The sequence below is a fragment of the Cupressus sempervirens genome, chromosome 9 (assembly GCF_028749045.1).
Source record: "Cupressus sempervirens isolate cs-2001-9-10 chromosome 9, ASM2874904v1, whole genome shotgun sequence".
Classification (NCBI taxonomy): Eukaryota; Viridiplantae; Streptophyta; class Pinopsida; order Cupressales; family Cupressaceae; genus Cupressus; species Cupressus sempervirens.
In genome coordinates, this window is record NC_143126.1 from 547,296,033 (window position 1) to 547,313,742 (window position 17,710).

At 35.1% G+C, this 17,710-nt stretch overlaps 1 protein-coding gene across 1 annotated transcript in view; it reads left to right on the forward strand.

Moving 5' to 3' along the window:
- LOC149539807 (thioredoxin-like protein AAED1, chloroplastic) overlaps positions 1-17,710 on the forward strand; it is a 208,170-nt gene that overhangs the window by 66,966 nt on the left and 123,494 nt on the right. The window contains exon 5 of the mRNA XM_089801003.1: positions 5,007-5,043. Coding sequence (XP_089657129.1) covers positions 5,007-5,043 — 37 coding nt within the window. The remainder of the gene's footprint in view (positions 1-5,006; positions 5,044-17,710) is intronic.

Consider the following 17,710-nt stretch of genomic DNA (forward strand, 5'->3'; position numbering starts at 1 on the left):
AGATGGGAGACTGTTAGTGACCTAACTGAGTAGCATTGCTAGTTGCAAGGTTGGCATGTTTAACCTCTAGACTAGACACAAGTATTAACACTGGTTTAATTTGTTGATTCTCAAAATAAAAAAAATTATTGAGGGGTAGTTGGGAGTTTGGCCCGACCTGCAATTATAACCATTTAATTTTATACGGTCGAATTTACTATTATTGTAGTTTGTTTAAAATTTAAAATGACGGATACTTTTACTTTCCATGGATAGTGCAAGGAGTGGAGTCGAACCACCGATTAATGGCTGATAGGGGGTACAACCCTTTTGTTGTCAGGGATAAGGTGTTATCCCTATGGGTACGAGGGTTTGTGGATTCATCCCACAATTTATTTTATTTACAAGATATTTTGTAGGGATTATTTTGCATTGACAAGGATATTAAATTTTTTGCCTTTTAATTCTAGTTTTTATAGATGCCTTGGACAACATTATGGTTAGGTTTGGAGCTAATTTTTCTTGAATTTTAAACTTGACCCAAATAAGGCAAATTTTGTATTACTATTAGTTTCATACCAACTTGGATCGAAAGGCGAGGTCTATTTTGTCCAATGGGGTCATATGTGAAATTTCCCTAGAAAACCCTCACGAAAGCACATCCAAGGAACCCCTTTCACCTAACATTTTTCAAACCCCAAATTTGCAACATGCCCTTATTTAAAAAAAAAAAACCCTCAAATCTGCAGTATAACTACCTACAAATGTGTTTCATACCTTGTAACATCTTGAAACTTCGCAGCATAACATGGCATCAAGTTTGTAGCTAATTCATTCAAGATATCTCTTTAACTCAAACCTTGAAGCGTATGTCTCCCACAACTACGAAAGCTTTGATACCACTTGTTAGAAATTAATCATCAATACCTAGACTAATAAATCCATTTCTAATTAAACCCATGAGAGAAAAGCATGCGTACAAGCTTAAAGAATAATCACTATGCATAGATCAGATAGATAAGAAACAAGATAACAAAGCATATACCTTAGGAAAGCGCTAAAGAGGGAAAACACCACCTCCAAAAGAACCTATACTCCATCTATTATTAAAAAGTAAACAACATGATGCTTTTATAATTAGAGTATGTAGACTATGAGTATCCAAAATTTTTTTCTCTGTGGGTTTTTATGAGTTTAACTTGCAATTTTCAATAGATACAAGGAAAACATAGGTACAAATATCCAAGTGGGTAAAATGCTAGTTAAAATGCAAGTTTCATACATTTCTTTTGCTATAAAACTATGCATTTTTTTTGTGATGTCAATTTTTGATTTAACACGTTTTGTAATTGAATTTTGCGAAAAAAAGAAAAAAACATGTTTTTATAATAAATTCTAATTTCTGGTACTTTCAAAGTAGCTGAGTTTTGCTAAGTTCTTGCTGAGTCAAAAATGATGGGCTTTTTGAGTACTCTTGAAGTCTGATTTTGTGAACTGTGGTCAAATGAACACTTCTAAAACCTCAAACCTCTCCCATGCATCCTCCGTGTTTCCAAGCCTAAATTCACACATCCCATTCCATGCTTCACATATGCACTTCTTAGAAAGACTTGGTACTATGACAAACCAATCAGTCATCCAACCTTACCACTAAACATGTGCTTGCTTTTATAGATATAAGCTCACAAATAAAAGCAAATTGTAAAATAGAACCATGAGACTCAAAACCATGAGTTTACAAACCAGTGACCCCACATTTAATAGTTGGTACTAAGTTTTCATTTTATTAAATATATCTCCCCAAATAGCAAGTAATAATATTATGCCTCCCACACTTAAAATAACAAGGGCTCTGGTTGAGCTGGAGTCCCTGCCTTGTGTAGGGGCTAAAAGTATGTGATTGAGTAGTAATTATGATTATTATTTTTCTATGAAAATGTAGATATGTTAATACACAAGGTCTTTTTATTCTTTTTTATAATGAGTTATTGGAAACAAAAGTTCAGAAATCACTAACACAATTGGTATTTTTCATTAGAGATCTATATATTCAGTACCACAATTGAAAGATATTGTATACTAATAAATAGATATAAATATGCACATGCACTCATAAATCGTAGACCAGTACTTATGTTAAAAGAATAGTTTTCCATTACTAGTATTGAATGTATATAATGTTATTTGATTTTATCATTTACAAATCTACATGCATAATATTTATAACTCTAAAGTGAATGTGTAAGTTAAATAGAATTTTTAGAATTACGACACATGTTCAATTCTTTTGGTGAAACATAAATTGTTTAGTGTTTTGAAATAAGATTGATGATTTATATTACTTTCAACTTGTACTAAAAAGTTGGTACACCGTATGGGCATGCTTCAAAACATAGAACATAAATCAAATCTTATTGACGATGTATTTTGTATTTTTTAATATATTACTTAAAAAATAATCTTGATAACTTTTATTTCTTTCAACTTATACTAAACTATAAATTCTATTTAAGTTGCTCATAATTTTATACTTCATACTCATTCAAAATAAAAAATTATTTTAGTATTGACTATAATTTATTTATTTAGATTTCTAGTTCATTTATTTTTATAAAAAATTATAATTTATTTTCTAATTTTTATATCTAAATATTCTGTAATTATAATAGCTAACAATAGAGTACTAAAATTTCAAATTCCCTAAGAAAGTTGTAGTTAAAACATTCATTTCTTAACTATTATTAAAGCCAAGAGAAAGGATGATATATGTTTTCATTTTATCAATTTTTAATGTCAAAGTTTTTAAAATAACAAAATGAGCTTTATTAAATGTTACTGAAGATTAAAAAACACAAAATAGATGAACATATTATTATAGTTGGTAAAACAAATTAACAATTACAATTGATTTTTTGTTTTTTAAAATCTAAGTTTTAAAAGTTTGCACTATTATATTTGTTTTTTTGACTTATAATATCATAAATATAAATAATAAAAAGCTATTCATGTATTGTACTTAAACATAAACATTAGAAGACAACTTTACACAATTATTCTAAAAAATAAATAATAAAAGCTGAATTAAAAGCCATAATGAAGAAAAAAGTTTGAAAGTTTTGTGCACTCCACTTGGTTTCACTTATGCCTTCCATGCCCATTGAAAGATTTTAAACTATAATCAATGTAAATAGTTTAGTAGTCACTTGTATTGAATCTCCGAAAATTCTGAATTAACAATAAAGACTTCCTTCTCAGTTTTTTGACACGTTGCTATAGCTTTATAAACTTACTGACACATATTTATGGGATTTTGGACACCATGCCTGAACTAATTAAATTTACTGACATGTATTTTGGGACACAATGCCTCAACTAATTAAGTTTACGATGCAGTCTTATAGTGACCAAATTTTTGCTTTTTTCGTTCTCCAAAAATCAGAATTTCGCCCAGGAAATTCGTGATGAGCCAATCAGAATTAAATTTTTTCAACGTCATAAATGATTTAAAAAATAAAGTTGCCGAAACCTTAGCCTCTAAAAATATATGTGGCATACAAATTAATTGCAGGAGACAACCTGGAACATTAGTTCCCTGCCTTATAAGGCGGGGACTAATAAACTAATGTTACAAAACAATACATAAAGTGACCTCAAGAATGTTAATCGCTTGTGATACATGTATCCCTTGGCTCTTTAGGTGGTCCACATATAACAAATTAAACATTATGAACATTACGCAAGATGCACAACACCTAATCCTAACAAGTTTAGTATAAAGGATTGTGGGGCTCTTTATGACCCCCCGACCCCCACATTTTCCTTGCTCAAAAATCTTTGTTTTGGAAATTTTTCTGAATTTTTTTCGATAATTATGTACGGGGAAAAGTCCAACCCATACCTACAGTTCCTAAATCTCTTGTATAGAGGACAAGAAAAACATGTAAGGACCATGTCTTTAGGCTACATAGAAATTGAATCTTCTTAGTAGGTTATTTTGAGTTTTCCCTTTCCCTAGCTCAGTTTGTGAAACTTCAATGTGTGGAATCTGAGCTGACAATTAATTAATTTCTGTTTCAGAAATAGGATTTTCTCAATTTGCATTGTTTTTATACGCTCTTCTGAAACTCAAAACAATTGTTTTTCATTTCTCCACACTGCTATGTCAGTGTCACCCATGACTATATTTAAGTTGAGACAGCCTATTGTGTTTTTTTTAAATCTTACATTGCAAAGTATGTATGGTATTACAGCAACGTATTCAAATAACAAAAGCTCAGAGAAACGAATGAATAGCTATATATGTAAAAATAATAATAATAAATAATAATCAAATGATATAGCTTTTTATATATTGATGATCTCATAATTGGCAATGAATGCACCCATGTACAAGTTTATCATCGAAGTATGCACATTGTTTGATAGCTTTTCAGAATACCCATTAAACTTAAATAAGAACAAGTTTGAAGAGTAATCAAACTCGGTATTTTTGATACTTCTCTGCATACTAAATGTCCTCAAGTAATTAATGCTTACTATAATTTACCTCTTTAACTTTGGATACTGGAGCCACTTTAATTTTTCTAGAGTCTAAAAAGACATCAACATTTAAGAGATAAAAAACCTGCCATGTAAAAAATCCAGAAGTTATCTTCAAGGAGTCCAACCAGTTGTTTTGAGTTTTGAGTATATGGCCATTTAGGTTTACTTGATCCATATTTTCGAATTGCTTGATATTTTGCAACTTTTAAGTTTCCATATATTTCAATACAAAGATTCAGAAACATCCTTAAGGAATAGACTTTGATGCTTTTCAAATGAAAAATTTAAAAGAGAAAGTAATTTGTTTTTAGTAAACAGGACAATATTTAATGAAAAAAGATCAATTATAGCTTAAAAAATATCTATAGCCAGTCTTAGACCCTCTTAGTTTCAGCATTAGAGGTGCTTTTGAATGTATAAAAAAAATGCATTTCTTTTTCTTTCCTTTGTAATGTTTTTGACAAATTTACATTGGTATTTGACAGGCAAAGGAATTTGCTAAGCAAACTCAATTCGCGGGAGGTATTTTGTTCCAATAGATAATTTTGAATCTCTAAAAACTATTTATCTACTCATCTATATGAATTATTCAATTATTCTATCTTCATGTTTTGCACTTAGACATTCATAATAAAATCTTTCTCAAAAAGCGTTATTTTGTTTAGGGATAAAGTTTAGTCAAAGGTTATACCTTTCTGTTGGAATATTAATTGTAGTTGGTCGTTTCTCCCTGGAGCCAAACTCCCACCTACCTCCTTGACGGCTTGCAGAACGATCAAATGAATTTATTGCATGGTAGGTGAATTTTTTTTGAATTCACAAATGAGGGGGAAAACTTTTTGCAAGTATAACAAAAGGAATGATCTGATTCATTCGACCAGAAGAGACAGAGAGAGGAGAAGTTGAAGAGCTCAGAAGTTGCAGAGAGCAGAGAAGGTGATCAGCAGATCAGTTGTTGTAGAGACAGAAGGGATCGTTGTCGTGCTTGCAGTTGCACGTGCTTCTTCCTGTCGTTTTGTAAGTTTGTAGTTTATTGGTTTCAACCTGTTGAAGCAGTGATTGCTCCAGGCATTGTAGTATGCAGCCATTAGAGCTGTAAGTTTTAAGTTTAAAGTTTGAAGTTTTTCCAGTTTAAAGTTTAGGGTTATTTTAGGGTTTTCTGGTTGAAGCCGAATGCTCCCAGATTTTGTAATGATTTAATCCAAGTTGAATATAAAGCAAGCAGGCATACTTGAATCCATTTGTCTCATTATATTCATTGCATTTGAAAAGTTTTATTTGGAAGCTTCAAGTTCTGGATTTCTGGTTTTAATGGTGAAAATATTCATGTCATAAGCCTGCACTCGGTATTGTATTTGGTAGAAGTCATTCTCTGTAGTGGCTACCGAGTTCACTCGGTGCCTTCTTCTACCGAGTTCCACTCTCCAGTGGCTACCGAGTTCACTTGGTAATCGCTTTGCCTACCGAGTTCACTCGGTAATCACGCCCTCCTTTGGTTACCGAGTTGGTTTTCTCTTCATTTACCGAGCTCACTCGGTAACCTCTCCTGCCACTCGGTTTCTTAAGTGCCGAGCAAATTTTTGGCACTCGGTAATAGTTTGTGCCGTGAAATTTTTTAGGGTTGTGAGTTTTAAATTTTAATTTATATTTCTCACACTTACTAAGGATCGAAAAAGTGAAGGCATTACACACTGGAAATGCAAGATTTTGATGTAAATTTAGATATTAGGAACAAATTATTTCATTTTAGATAGAAACGAATAAAATGCAATGAAATAGTGATGAATCAAACTAGAGGTACTAGAGGAGGGAGTTACCAAGAGAGAGGAATATGAGACTACGGGGAGAAAAGGGAATGCTAGTTGGTAAGTTGAGGCAACTACTTATCCATAATTTTCTGTTCCTAAAATTGAGGGATGAGATGTTGCAGGAACACCTTGTTGATTCATGCCTCTATGAAGCCATAATTTAATTTTTGTGTTGATTGGTGTTTCTCCTATGTGATAAGGTCAATTAATGTGTGTTTTAGGTCATATTAGGCTTCTAGGTGTGTGGAGTTATCAAAGTGCAAATATTGTAAAAGTTGCATAATGTTGTAAAAAAGAAACTTTGCTGTCATGACGTGATATTGACATATGAACGATATATATATATAATTGCGGTCCAAGGGGTTGGGTTTAGTTGGCTGAAGCAATGAGTTCTCATTGTGGACACCCTGGTTCAAATCCCAAGAGGGACATCTTTGTGGAATTCTAAGTTGTGACTCTTGGTCTTCTATTGGTTGTATTCGTCTCATTGTAAGAAGTGGATTCTAAGTTGTGACTCTTGGTCTTCCAATTGTTGTTTCTAGTGTGATTGCTCGAAATGAGCTTGAATAAGTTGTAATTGTAGCTCTTAAGGAGCACCCGATATGTAAACGATCTTAATATAATATAATATATAAAATTGCATTTAATATGAATATATAAATAATTATTTATCTAAATTTCTTAAGATAAGGTTTTTTTATGTCCAACAAGAGACCACAAAGAGGGTCTAAGGGAGTGAAAACATACAACGAAGGAGCAATGAACAACATGAACACCAAACAATGCCCAAGGAAGGAGACAAAGCAAGAATAAAGAAAAATCCAATAGAAGACTGAAAGTAGAAGCAAAAGGCAAGCTAAGTGCTTCTTGATGTTGAGAAGTAGTCCAAAACCGAGGGGCAAGGTACAGGTTGTGAGGGTGCCCTGAACCAATGTTGGAAACCACTGGAGGTGGTGGGCTATGGCTGCGTGTAGCTCATGCTAGTTCTTACAAATCTGGTATGGCTTGAAGAAGGAAGACCAAGCAACCACTTGGTACCCTGAGCCGCAGAGACAATCGGAAAGAATAAGGTAATGAGCTGATAAATAGTCTGTCTCGAAGGGAATTGAAGCTGCAAAGTGTGATCCCGAAGCCGTGTGGCCTCTTGGAGAGAGTGCAAGACACTGCTAGTCGGCGTCTCAGAAGAATGATGAAAGGGGTCAACACCCTTGAAAAGGCAATAAAACCTCCCTCTACTCTTGTAGTATATTGCGCAACAAAAAATGAAGCGTCTTCGTCTTCACCTCCCCTAAATCACAAAGGTGGCAGATTCGGTCCTTCTTGTCAATTTGATGGCTTGTTTAAATACGGAGGCGATGAGAACCCACCCTAAAGGATCCCAAAGAGATGCAAAAAGCGTATGTCCAGCTTTGGACAAGGTATGAAGGATGTACAATGATCCCATCCTGTATATCTAAAATGTGCTCTTCATAGAAGGCCATCTTCAGATGGAGCCTCCTTAGAGGGTTAATCCATCCTTATGTGCCCATTCAACTTGTGTTGGGAAGGTAGGAGATGAGTAGGGGCATCTAAAGAGAACTGGAAGGGGGATGTGGTCAATCTCAATCCCCACCGAGTACAATAGCGCAGATACCTAAGCATAGCAACAATAGACCCAACCAATGAGGTCGACATTTATAATCACCCTCGAGGAGTCATACGCCAGGTAAGAGTATCTGTGGCGCCCCTCTTCTGAATCTGTGAAGCCACGAGGCCAATGGAGGAACCAAATTAAATCGAAGATGGCCTTAGAGTCTAAAAGGATGGGCCCCAAAATCGGCCAAAACAATATTGGGAGGGATGAACTGGTGACGCCTGATGATGTGCTGGAGTAGGATGGCCTTGATTCTCTCAATCAAATCTAGTTTGACTCCAAGAAAGACGACACCCAAACCACAATATCATAAAGAACAGTTGGCTTGATCAAGGAGTCGAAGAGGGACATCTTGGATGTGGTGTCCTAAAAGTGATGCTGTGAAAACTCTCTCAAGTAGTGCAAGGGAATCAAACCCCTTGTTAACACGGGGTTGCATGACAAGTCTCATATTAACATAGGGACCAAAAAACTTAATTCCCAGGTATGTGTAAAAAGAAAAAAATCTCAACCTCCTCGCCTTGGAAAAAAGATAGAGATAAGAGATTTCTAAATAGTTGGAGACCATCACTTAGGTCTTGCCTAGGTTAACCACCAGTTGCCACAAAACACAAAAAGAAGTGAAACCATCCATAAACAGCTGAAGACTCTCTAAGGAGGAGGCAAAAAGAACCACGTTGTCTGCAAAAAGTAATATGGAGATGAGGACCTGATGTAAGTAGCGCCTGTCACCTAGAAGCGAGTGATCCCGAAGGAAAGCCTCAAGCTTGTTAATGTAGTTGCTAAATAATGTAGGAGAGAGAGGACAACCCTTCTTCACCTCGATGGTACTCTAGATAGGGTTTGAGAAACTCTGCAGGGTCCTAAATATACCTACCACACTCTCATACAACCTCATGATGGGTGGCAGTAGAATCTTGAAAATCCCAATGTCTCTAAGTTTTTAGAAGAGAGCCATATGAGGGCCAAAATCAAAAGCTTTGCAAAAGTCCACAAAGCAATAGTAGACTTACATCGAGTAGTGTTGAGCCTCCTCAATAATAGGTCGTAGAGTCAAACTGTGGTCCATGGTTTGAAAGTTTGTCTGAAAACTAGCCTACCCCCTTGCGTGACACTGATGTTGCTCCCTGGAAAGTATAATGTGTAGCATTATGGTGTTAAGTTTGGCAAAAATGTTCCTGACCATGATAGTCCTCTAGTTGCCTAGATTTGAAGTCAACTTAGCTTTGCGGATCGGGTTAAATGCCGTGACCAAGAGGAAGGAAATCTAGTAAAGACCACCCTGTTGAAGAGCAGTGTAGGAAATAACCAAAATCTATGATACCAATCTTTAAGAGTTCCACTTGGAACCCTTCCTCATTCACTTCCTTGCTACTATTCATGGATCTAAAAGCCTCAAAGATGTTGGAGAAGGCAAAAAGATGGAAACAAGGTGGAGGAGTAAGGTGGAGGGGGGTTGGCTAGGGATATTGTAAAGGGTGGAGGTATGCAAGGCCAAAGAGTTGTGGTCCAAGGTGGAAGGGGGGTTAAGGGGAAAGGTTGCACCAGAAGAGCTTGGGGGAACGCAGGAGAGGAGTGCAAGGGGATCTACACTGCAAAGTGTAAAACAACCGCTTCTTGTGGCAAAGAAAGTGGTAGTAGGAGATCTTCAACTAGGTGAATGAAGAGGAATGCACAAAGAAGGAATAGTGAACAAAATAGTGGAAGGATTGGCAATCTTGATCGAACCATTGATTCATAAGGCAAGTGCTCTTGCATTTGGGGTTGTGGGATGAAGAGGTGGTGCAGTGGGGGATGGAGAGGAGGGTAGACTCCTAAACTGCATTGGCAAGGTGGTCAAGCATGGTGGAGGAACAACTAGTATTGGTGAAGGTTTCATGGGGTAGAAGCCGTCGAAGGTGGAGACTAAACAGGTATCAATCACCATCGACAAAGGAAAAAGAGGTGCAGTCGGATGATGACTCTAGGGGGTAGCTTTGGGTGGAGGGGAGGCTCTAATGGTAAGGCTGAGGAGGGCATTATCGACCAAGAGGAGGCTATAGATGGTGAATTTTTTGATGGAGGGAATGAAGGAAGCACATGAGAGGGCTTAGTCCCCAATGCTTTTACCTCGCAATGAAGCCAAGTAGACAAGTTAGAATTAGGAAAGCATGAGAGCCCATTAAGAGTCACCAAGTCCGATGAATTGCGCAATTGGAGTAGATGATAATTATATATCATGAAGGGTCCTCATTGTCCTCTGAAGAACACTGCAGACCTAGGGTGTACGTATTTGACTTAAAAGTAGAAACCAAATCAATTGCTTGATCATGGAGGGGATTCAATGGTCTCTGGTCCGTGCATTGAAGTCTCCTAAATTTATAATGTCACCTATACTTGATAACCTATCAATGCAATCGTGTAAATCCCCATAAGGGTCACCCTCCTCTATAGTGTGTATAGCGTAGAATAAGGAGACTTGCAAAAAGTATTAAATTGCAATGAAGATATCTCTAGAATGTGTATCTATCTAGATGACATAGATCTACATAAACTTGATCGAGTTGTCAGAGTAAACCACAAAAGTCACACTCAAGAGGTAGTACTTAGCTAAGGCAAGCAACCCCACCTGAACTCTTGACCTCATCTCTACAGGCAAACAATGAATGGAAATTGGTGACACCTAGGAGAGGATAGACAAGCTCTCATTAGTCTCCGTGACCAAAAGCATGTTTGCAAAATCTATAGCATCCCAAAACAGGCTTGACATAGATCGTAAGGTACCATTGTCATTCCAATAGTTGACATGTAGAGAGTTGCTTTGAGGCTGACTCGCATCTATCTACCACCATGACCATTATTTGGCCTTGAAGGCCAATCTCAATAACTAACTAGGGTGAATGAATCCCCGAATAGCCGCCCTAAGGTTTGTGATAACTGCCCACTTCCTATTGCATCTAACCTCTACAATAAGACCCTTGGAGTATTTTAACTCTACCACCTGTGATTTGGTAAGGTCCCTGTCAAGGAAAATCTTTGTGGGATGAGGGAAGAGCATCCTCCTCTCTCTATGAACCCAAAGACGGCTAGGCAACAAAAGAAATCTGAAAATAAAAGTGTCATCATGCTAACCCAAGCCTTGTCAAGTAGGACATTTCTGATACATAGTTGATTGCCGAGGAAGGATTAACCCGTTAAGATAGGATCAATAGAGGAAGAATGACAACCCTAGACTCTTAGATTGAGCTCATGATCCCACCCAACCCTTCCATTTGCTAATCTAACGTGTACTAACTTCTCCACCGTCGAGAAGGGCGTAGACTTGGTGTTGCTATAGATGGTGGCCCATGATATGAGCTGCTGCTCTGTTTTTGACATAAGAGATGTCTGTTTGCTATCTAGTGTTGCTTGCTTGTCCTTAATGTCACGAATTTCTAGGACCCGTTCTTTGTCGGAATCAACTTGTTTTCTAAGGTCTGGTATTTCAGAGGATTCTTTAGCAAGTGTTACAGAAAAATCCTTAATCTACAATGTCTTCAAGTCGATGTGTTGTTTAAAATTGCTAATGCCTCAAACAAAGAAATGATGATATCCTATAGGTTTTGATTCTCTAGCTTCAGCTTGGACATGCGATCAAAAAGGTGCTGATAAGTGACGTGTAGAGGGAGGTTGGGACTCCATTGCACAGTCCCAACCCAGCAAACAACGATTAATTCTTTATAACCATACTGAATGAAATCAATATAATCTAAGCACTTATATAATAAAATATATAATTAACTAAATAATCCCCTATAAATTTATTGACTAAAGAAGTTATAAATAAAAAATAAGCTAAACAAGAATGTCAACATGTCCATGTGTGTCAACTCACCCCTAGCGCGGATGTGAACAACGACTATAAAGTAAAAAGGAATAACATTGAGTATTTATTCAAGATCGATGACCATGATTAATAGAGACCAAACAAGTAGTTAGCACTCAACGGTAGAGTAGTCACTTTGAGGGGACATGATCGTTCGGTGAAGGGATTATTGAACGCATCTCATCAGTGGCGATTGAGGTAAAGACACAGTCAATAGACTTCCACTTGAAAGCTCCAGATATTACTCCTACATCATAAACCAGTATGATAATTCAAAAGAGGTAAGAAGATAGTCCTAGTCAATGATGTAGCATTGTTGGATGGATATTTTACAACGAACAGTTTTGGGTAAAAATCTAGTTACAAAATAGGATGACCAGCCATAGCGTGTGAGACATAGTCTCTCCTACCTTAAAGAGAAGGCTCCCCCTTCTCACCATTTCTTGGATCAACTCAAGGTAAGAAAGAAGTCGAGAGATTATTATAAAAAGGGTGTTACCAATATCCTTTCTTCTTAACTTTTAAGAAAAATCCACTTACTCGTGAAGCGAGTAATGGGCAGGGTGAATCTCTAACTACACTTCTATCAAGAGCTGAAAAAAGTGATACAGATAAATCTTCACTAACTCAAAGGCTAGCTAGAAATGTACCGGTTTGGCTCTAAGTCTAGACGTACTTCTATATGGAAAAGCTTTACAATTAGGGCACAAAGACTCCTAAAAGTAAAAATAACTTAACTATTTTGTGAATTAAGAAAGAAGTATAAGCTACATGTTAGGATAAAACCACAGATAGAAATAACAATTACATGCAATATAACCAATATTAGAAAATAATATATCACAGAGAAAAGAACACAAGACACCAAGATTTAATGTGGTTCACCCAATACGTGGGCTACATCCATCAAACAGCAAGTCCGATATTATTATGATCTAGTCATTACAACTTGATTATAATCTGTAATTCCTTACAGCTCAATACCGCCACAAGAACCAATTTTTGCATCACCACTATGAAACAATCCGTTACCCTAAGCCCATTTATACAAGTATTTTTACTGCTTTAGGGTACAATGAATAATTACATGGACATCGGCCCAAAATCTTGATAAAATAGGACCCAATTTTTTTTTTTTTCGGGGTGATGCCTCAAGCCCCAAAGAATTTATGAAGTATGTATAGTACTTTTCTGATCAATCACCACAATCTAACACTATAGACAAAAATTCTAGCTATATATTTCCACAACCACTCCTAGTCAAAGCCTCGGCTTCGATTGCTTCTTAAATCATTATGCTCTATTATTGAACACACAATAATAAAATGAATCAAAGACAATAGGCACAAATATAGTCAAAGCTTCTAATTTGCACTATCACAATTGTTTCCAATCAAAGCTTCGAATCCAATTGCTTCTTTAATTCTATTTTCTTCCAAATTCGTACTACATAATCAAAGTTATGCTTGCACAAATGTAGCAGAGCATTCTTGCATACAACAAAAGATGATTTTTACAATGAGGGGGCACTCCTTTATATAGGCACATGAGTTGAGAAAAAGGTGGAGGAAAAAGTGGGAGCAACTCAACCAACTTTGACCTAGTCTAACTAAAAGAGAAAATATAGGGTTACATGCAACTTGCATTACATCTTTTACACACACATGTAACTCACATTACATGTAATTACACATCTTCATGTAATACATCCTCTCCAACTACAAATATGAAAGAAGAAGAAAGAAGACGGAAGAGAAGGAAACAATCCTAGGGATTGTTTTAAAGAGCCTTGTACTTGACGATGCAATCCTGAATGATCATAGGATCGGAAGTTCTTGTACTTTGTACTGCTGCATTCACTTTGATAACCATGGTGTTGCGTCTTTTGATAACCTCTGACTCTCTTTGATGAATTGTCCATTGTCATTTGAAAACTTGATGTGATCAAGCTTTTCTCGCTCAATTTATCGTGAGTTCTCCTTTGTAGATCAGCACAAACTGGAGTCTCTAACTTTTTGAAAACCTTCTTGACGATGTCCAAATGTAAACTCAAAATAACTTTCCATCAACACTTTTAGCTCTTTTTAAAAAAAAAAAAATAATAAAGTGCTTGGCACATGGGGGGAAATGCGTGCAAATGAGAACTTTTGACTTTTAAAAAGTGACTTGGGCTTTCAAGATGTCATTGCACAGAAAATGGATTACATGTAAATGCAACTTACAATGAGGAATGTAAAGTGATATGACATGCGAATGCGAATGGAGGATGCACTTTACATGCAAGGGCGGATGGAGGATGAGGTGCAAAGCATGGAAAGATGCAGAAACATATATTTACTCATGCAGGTGCGAATGCATATGGAGAGATGGAAATGGAAAATGGAAGAGGGATAATGAACTTTATAGTCATCTTTGGTGAAAAGGTGAAGTCAAAGTACATGAAAGATGAAAATCACATCTTTTTGACTTTTCAAAAAGTGACTTTTAATCAAAATGGGACCTTTGAGATGCAATTACAGGTAAGGCATTTCGTGTAATCGCGTCGTGCAAATGGATGCAGGAAGTGAGATGTGTGACAATGGAAGCAAAAATTTGGAATTTAGGGAAATTCCAAATGTGTGAAAATGAGAGTTTTCATCATTAATAAAGAAAAAATGCACTTTTCATGGTATATATATGGACAGGTGTGCAATAACAAGCCATAATATGCATGAAAATAGCAAGATAAGCATGAATTGATAAGAAAGTTTGAAAATGTCCACTTACTTGGAGGTTAAAAAATCAAAATAACAAGTTTTATAGACTTGAAGACCAATTCTTCCTCAAATCCGGATTTTCCAAACAACTTTTTGACTTTTTCCATACTTGCATGTAATGGACATTCAATGGTCGAATTTGACACGAGAACGCTAAAAACGTGGTCTCCAAAGACAAGAGAGTGCATTAAAACTCAAAAACGACCCCTTGATCCAATTGTATGAGCTGAAATGTCATTTTTTGAGTTTTTTGAACAAAAACATGACTTTTTAATGCAAAAATCTGGGCTGTTTTTGCAAAAACGTGGCCAAAAAATGCATGTTTTTGAGTCATTTTTGACTTTTGAATGCAAAACGACTTTCCCAAATGCATATACATGGATCAAAATGCAAAAGCGTGACTCAAAAATGCAAAATAGTGGATAAAAACCCCAATTTTCTGGGCGTTTTTAGCAAAATCGTGATTCATAAAAGGCATCAAATGAATTCTTTTTTGGCTTTTAAGTGCAAAAATGTGAGCCAAGATGTGTTGCAATTGATTGAAGATGCCAAAATGCCTCTTTTCCTTGCAAAAACATGATTTAAATCACTCTAAATGGATTTATTTGAAGATTTTTCCAAAAAGTGCCCTTGGAAGGAGTTTGAAAAAACATAATCCATATTTGATGTCAGAAAATCCATTGCCAAGTGAAAACAACCCTTATGGGAAAGATCTCATGCAAATCCACCAAGTAAATCTTTCACAATGAGTGAAATTGGGTTCTTGGAAAGAAAATGCACGCATTTCTTCAAAATCAGACTTTTTTAGAGGTCAATACACATTTTAAAACATGCTTTTAGTTAAAATCAGACCTTTTTGAATGCATAGCATGCTTTAAAATATTTTAACAAGGCAAATTGGACCTTTTTGGGTCAATAGCATATTTTAAAATGTGCAAGCAATCAAAATTGGACCTTTTGGAAGGGAATGCACATTTTAAGTTACATCTCACATTTCGGATGCAAAGACATAAAAACTTACCTTTTGATGCAATGACATCAAAAGGTCCACTTTTGATAACCTTTTGATGTAATGACATGAAAAAGGTACACCAAGTTGAACTTTATATGTAGTGACATGTAAAATGTCCACTTTTTATGGATTTTACATGTAATTGCATATAAAATGTTCACTTTTGATAACTTAAAAGTCATTTAATCCACTTAAATTTATAAAAGTGTTACTAAATGGGTCATATACAATATTTATCTATCATATTTAAAAAATAACATATAAACATAATTTAAATGAACATTTGATTTAAAGATAAAAAATTAAACTGGAACTATATAGTTATATAGTCACTTTAAGTGAAAAATTAAAAAGTAATTCAACTTAAAATTATAACATAAAGTGCACTATAGTCACTTAAGTTAAAAATTTAAAGTTTAAGTAACAAAAAAATAACAAAAAGTGAATTTAAGTTATATTTATCAAAAAGTAAAAGTCAAATTAAAAATATAACATCATATTTTTAATTTGTGCTATTGCACAAAAAAAGTCCACTTTTGAGGCACTCAAACGAGCATATCTCTTGACTGAAAACTCCGATTGAGTTCTAGGTTAGAACAAAATGAAGGGAAAGGCACGACATGAGCAAAACCAAAGGACTAAAATCCAACAAACGCAAACTCAAAAGAAAAGAAAAGGATGATGGCGGCTTCAAAAATCAAGCAAAGGCTTAACCAAAAATAAAACGAAAAAGACTTGACGAAGGCCTTCAGTAAAATGATTTGATATACGAATTGAAATGGATCGATCAATCAACATTAAGCAATTGAATATCAAATTCAAGCTTAGAGATACACGAAACTAGTTTGGAAAAGTTTCGTGCTGTTACCAACATTTTGTGGTGACAAAATGTAAGACAAGTATTGCATAAAGTATGTAGGTGCTTAGAAAGATATAATAGAACAAGGATATTAAGCACTGACTGCAGCAACGTCATCAAAGATATAGTAGTGTACGCACATACTTACATTTGTAAATTATTAATTTAATAAATTTTGTAGAGTTATAAATGAGTAAACGTGTAGAGATAAATATGGATAGTAAATTTATGTATATTTATTATAGATAGATATTTATATTACTATATAATCATATGGATATGAATTACCATAAATGATCAATGACAAAAATAAACTATTATTTATATATAGAGAAGATGTATTGGAATATATATTATATGGATATGAATTACCATAAATGATCAATGAAAAAAATCAACTATTATATATATATATATATATATATATATATATATATATATGGAGAATGTATGTGAATTACACACACAGAGATATATATTATATGAATACAGAAATATGTTATAATACAACAGATAATAATAAATTGTAGCCTATTCCTTAATCGCTTGTTGTAGCCCCAAGAGGTGATAGTTGCTATTGTGTAGGGAAAGGCAAAGTAATTTCGTGAGAAGGTAGGCGAATCCCAAGACTAGGGATGAGGTCCCAAAGCCATGAGGTAACCCACTATATTGGTGTCAAATGCCCTATGAAAAATAAATCCACACTCTCTTTAGGGTGGAGTTAGGAGAGAAGTAAGGAAGAGGGCTTGAATATGTTATTCATGAAATTTGTTATGAAACATTTTCATTGCTTTGAATTAAATTGATTCGGATGCATAGTAATGTTTGTTAAACATTGAAAATTGACAACCTCTTAGTTGGGGAAATTACGTTTGCACCTTTTATGTTAAGGGTGAACAAATGGGTGGTTTTGTCAATGGCTGTTGGTTTGGAAATGTGATTGCAATAAAAATATCAATAAATTCTGCAAATCTGAACATGCTTTTCTCGGTTTTTCTGCTTTTTATAGATTTCTACAGATGTGTATTTGATTGAAAATTAGTGGAGATCATAAAGGATTGAATCTTGTTTCTATCATAGTTGGTTTCGTTTCATTTCATTGAGGAAATCAAAAGTTATTGTAGATTTACTAAAGATTGCTTGAAATCCTCATCTACGGTGTGCATTGACATAAAATAATGATTTTCTTCCTAGTCCATCGTTGAATAGGATCCAAGCTCGGTGGAATGGATGTTGATATGTGGATTTGTGTGTTGGTGTTTACAAGAGCTGGGGAT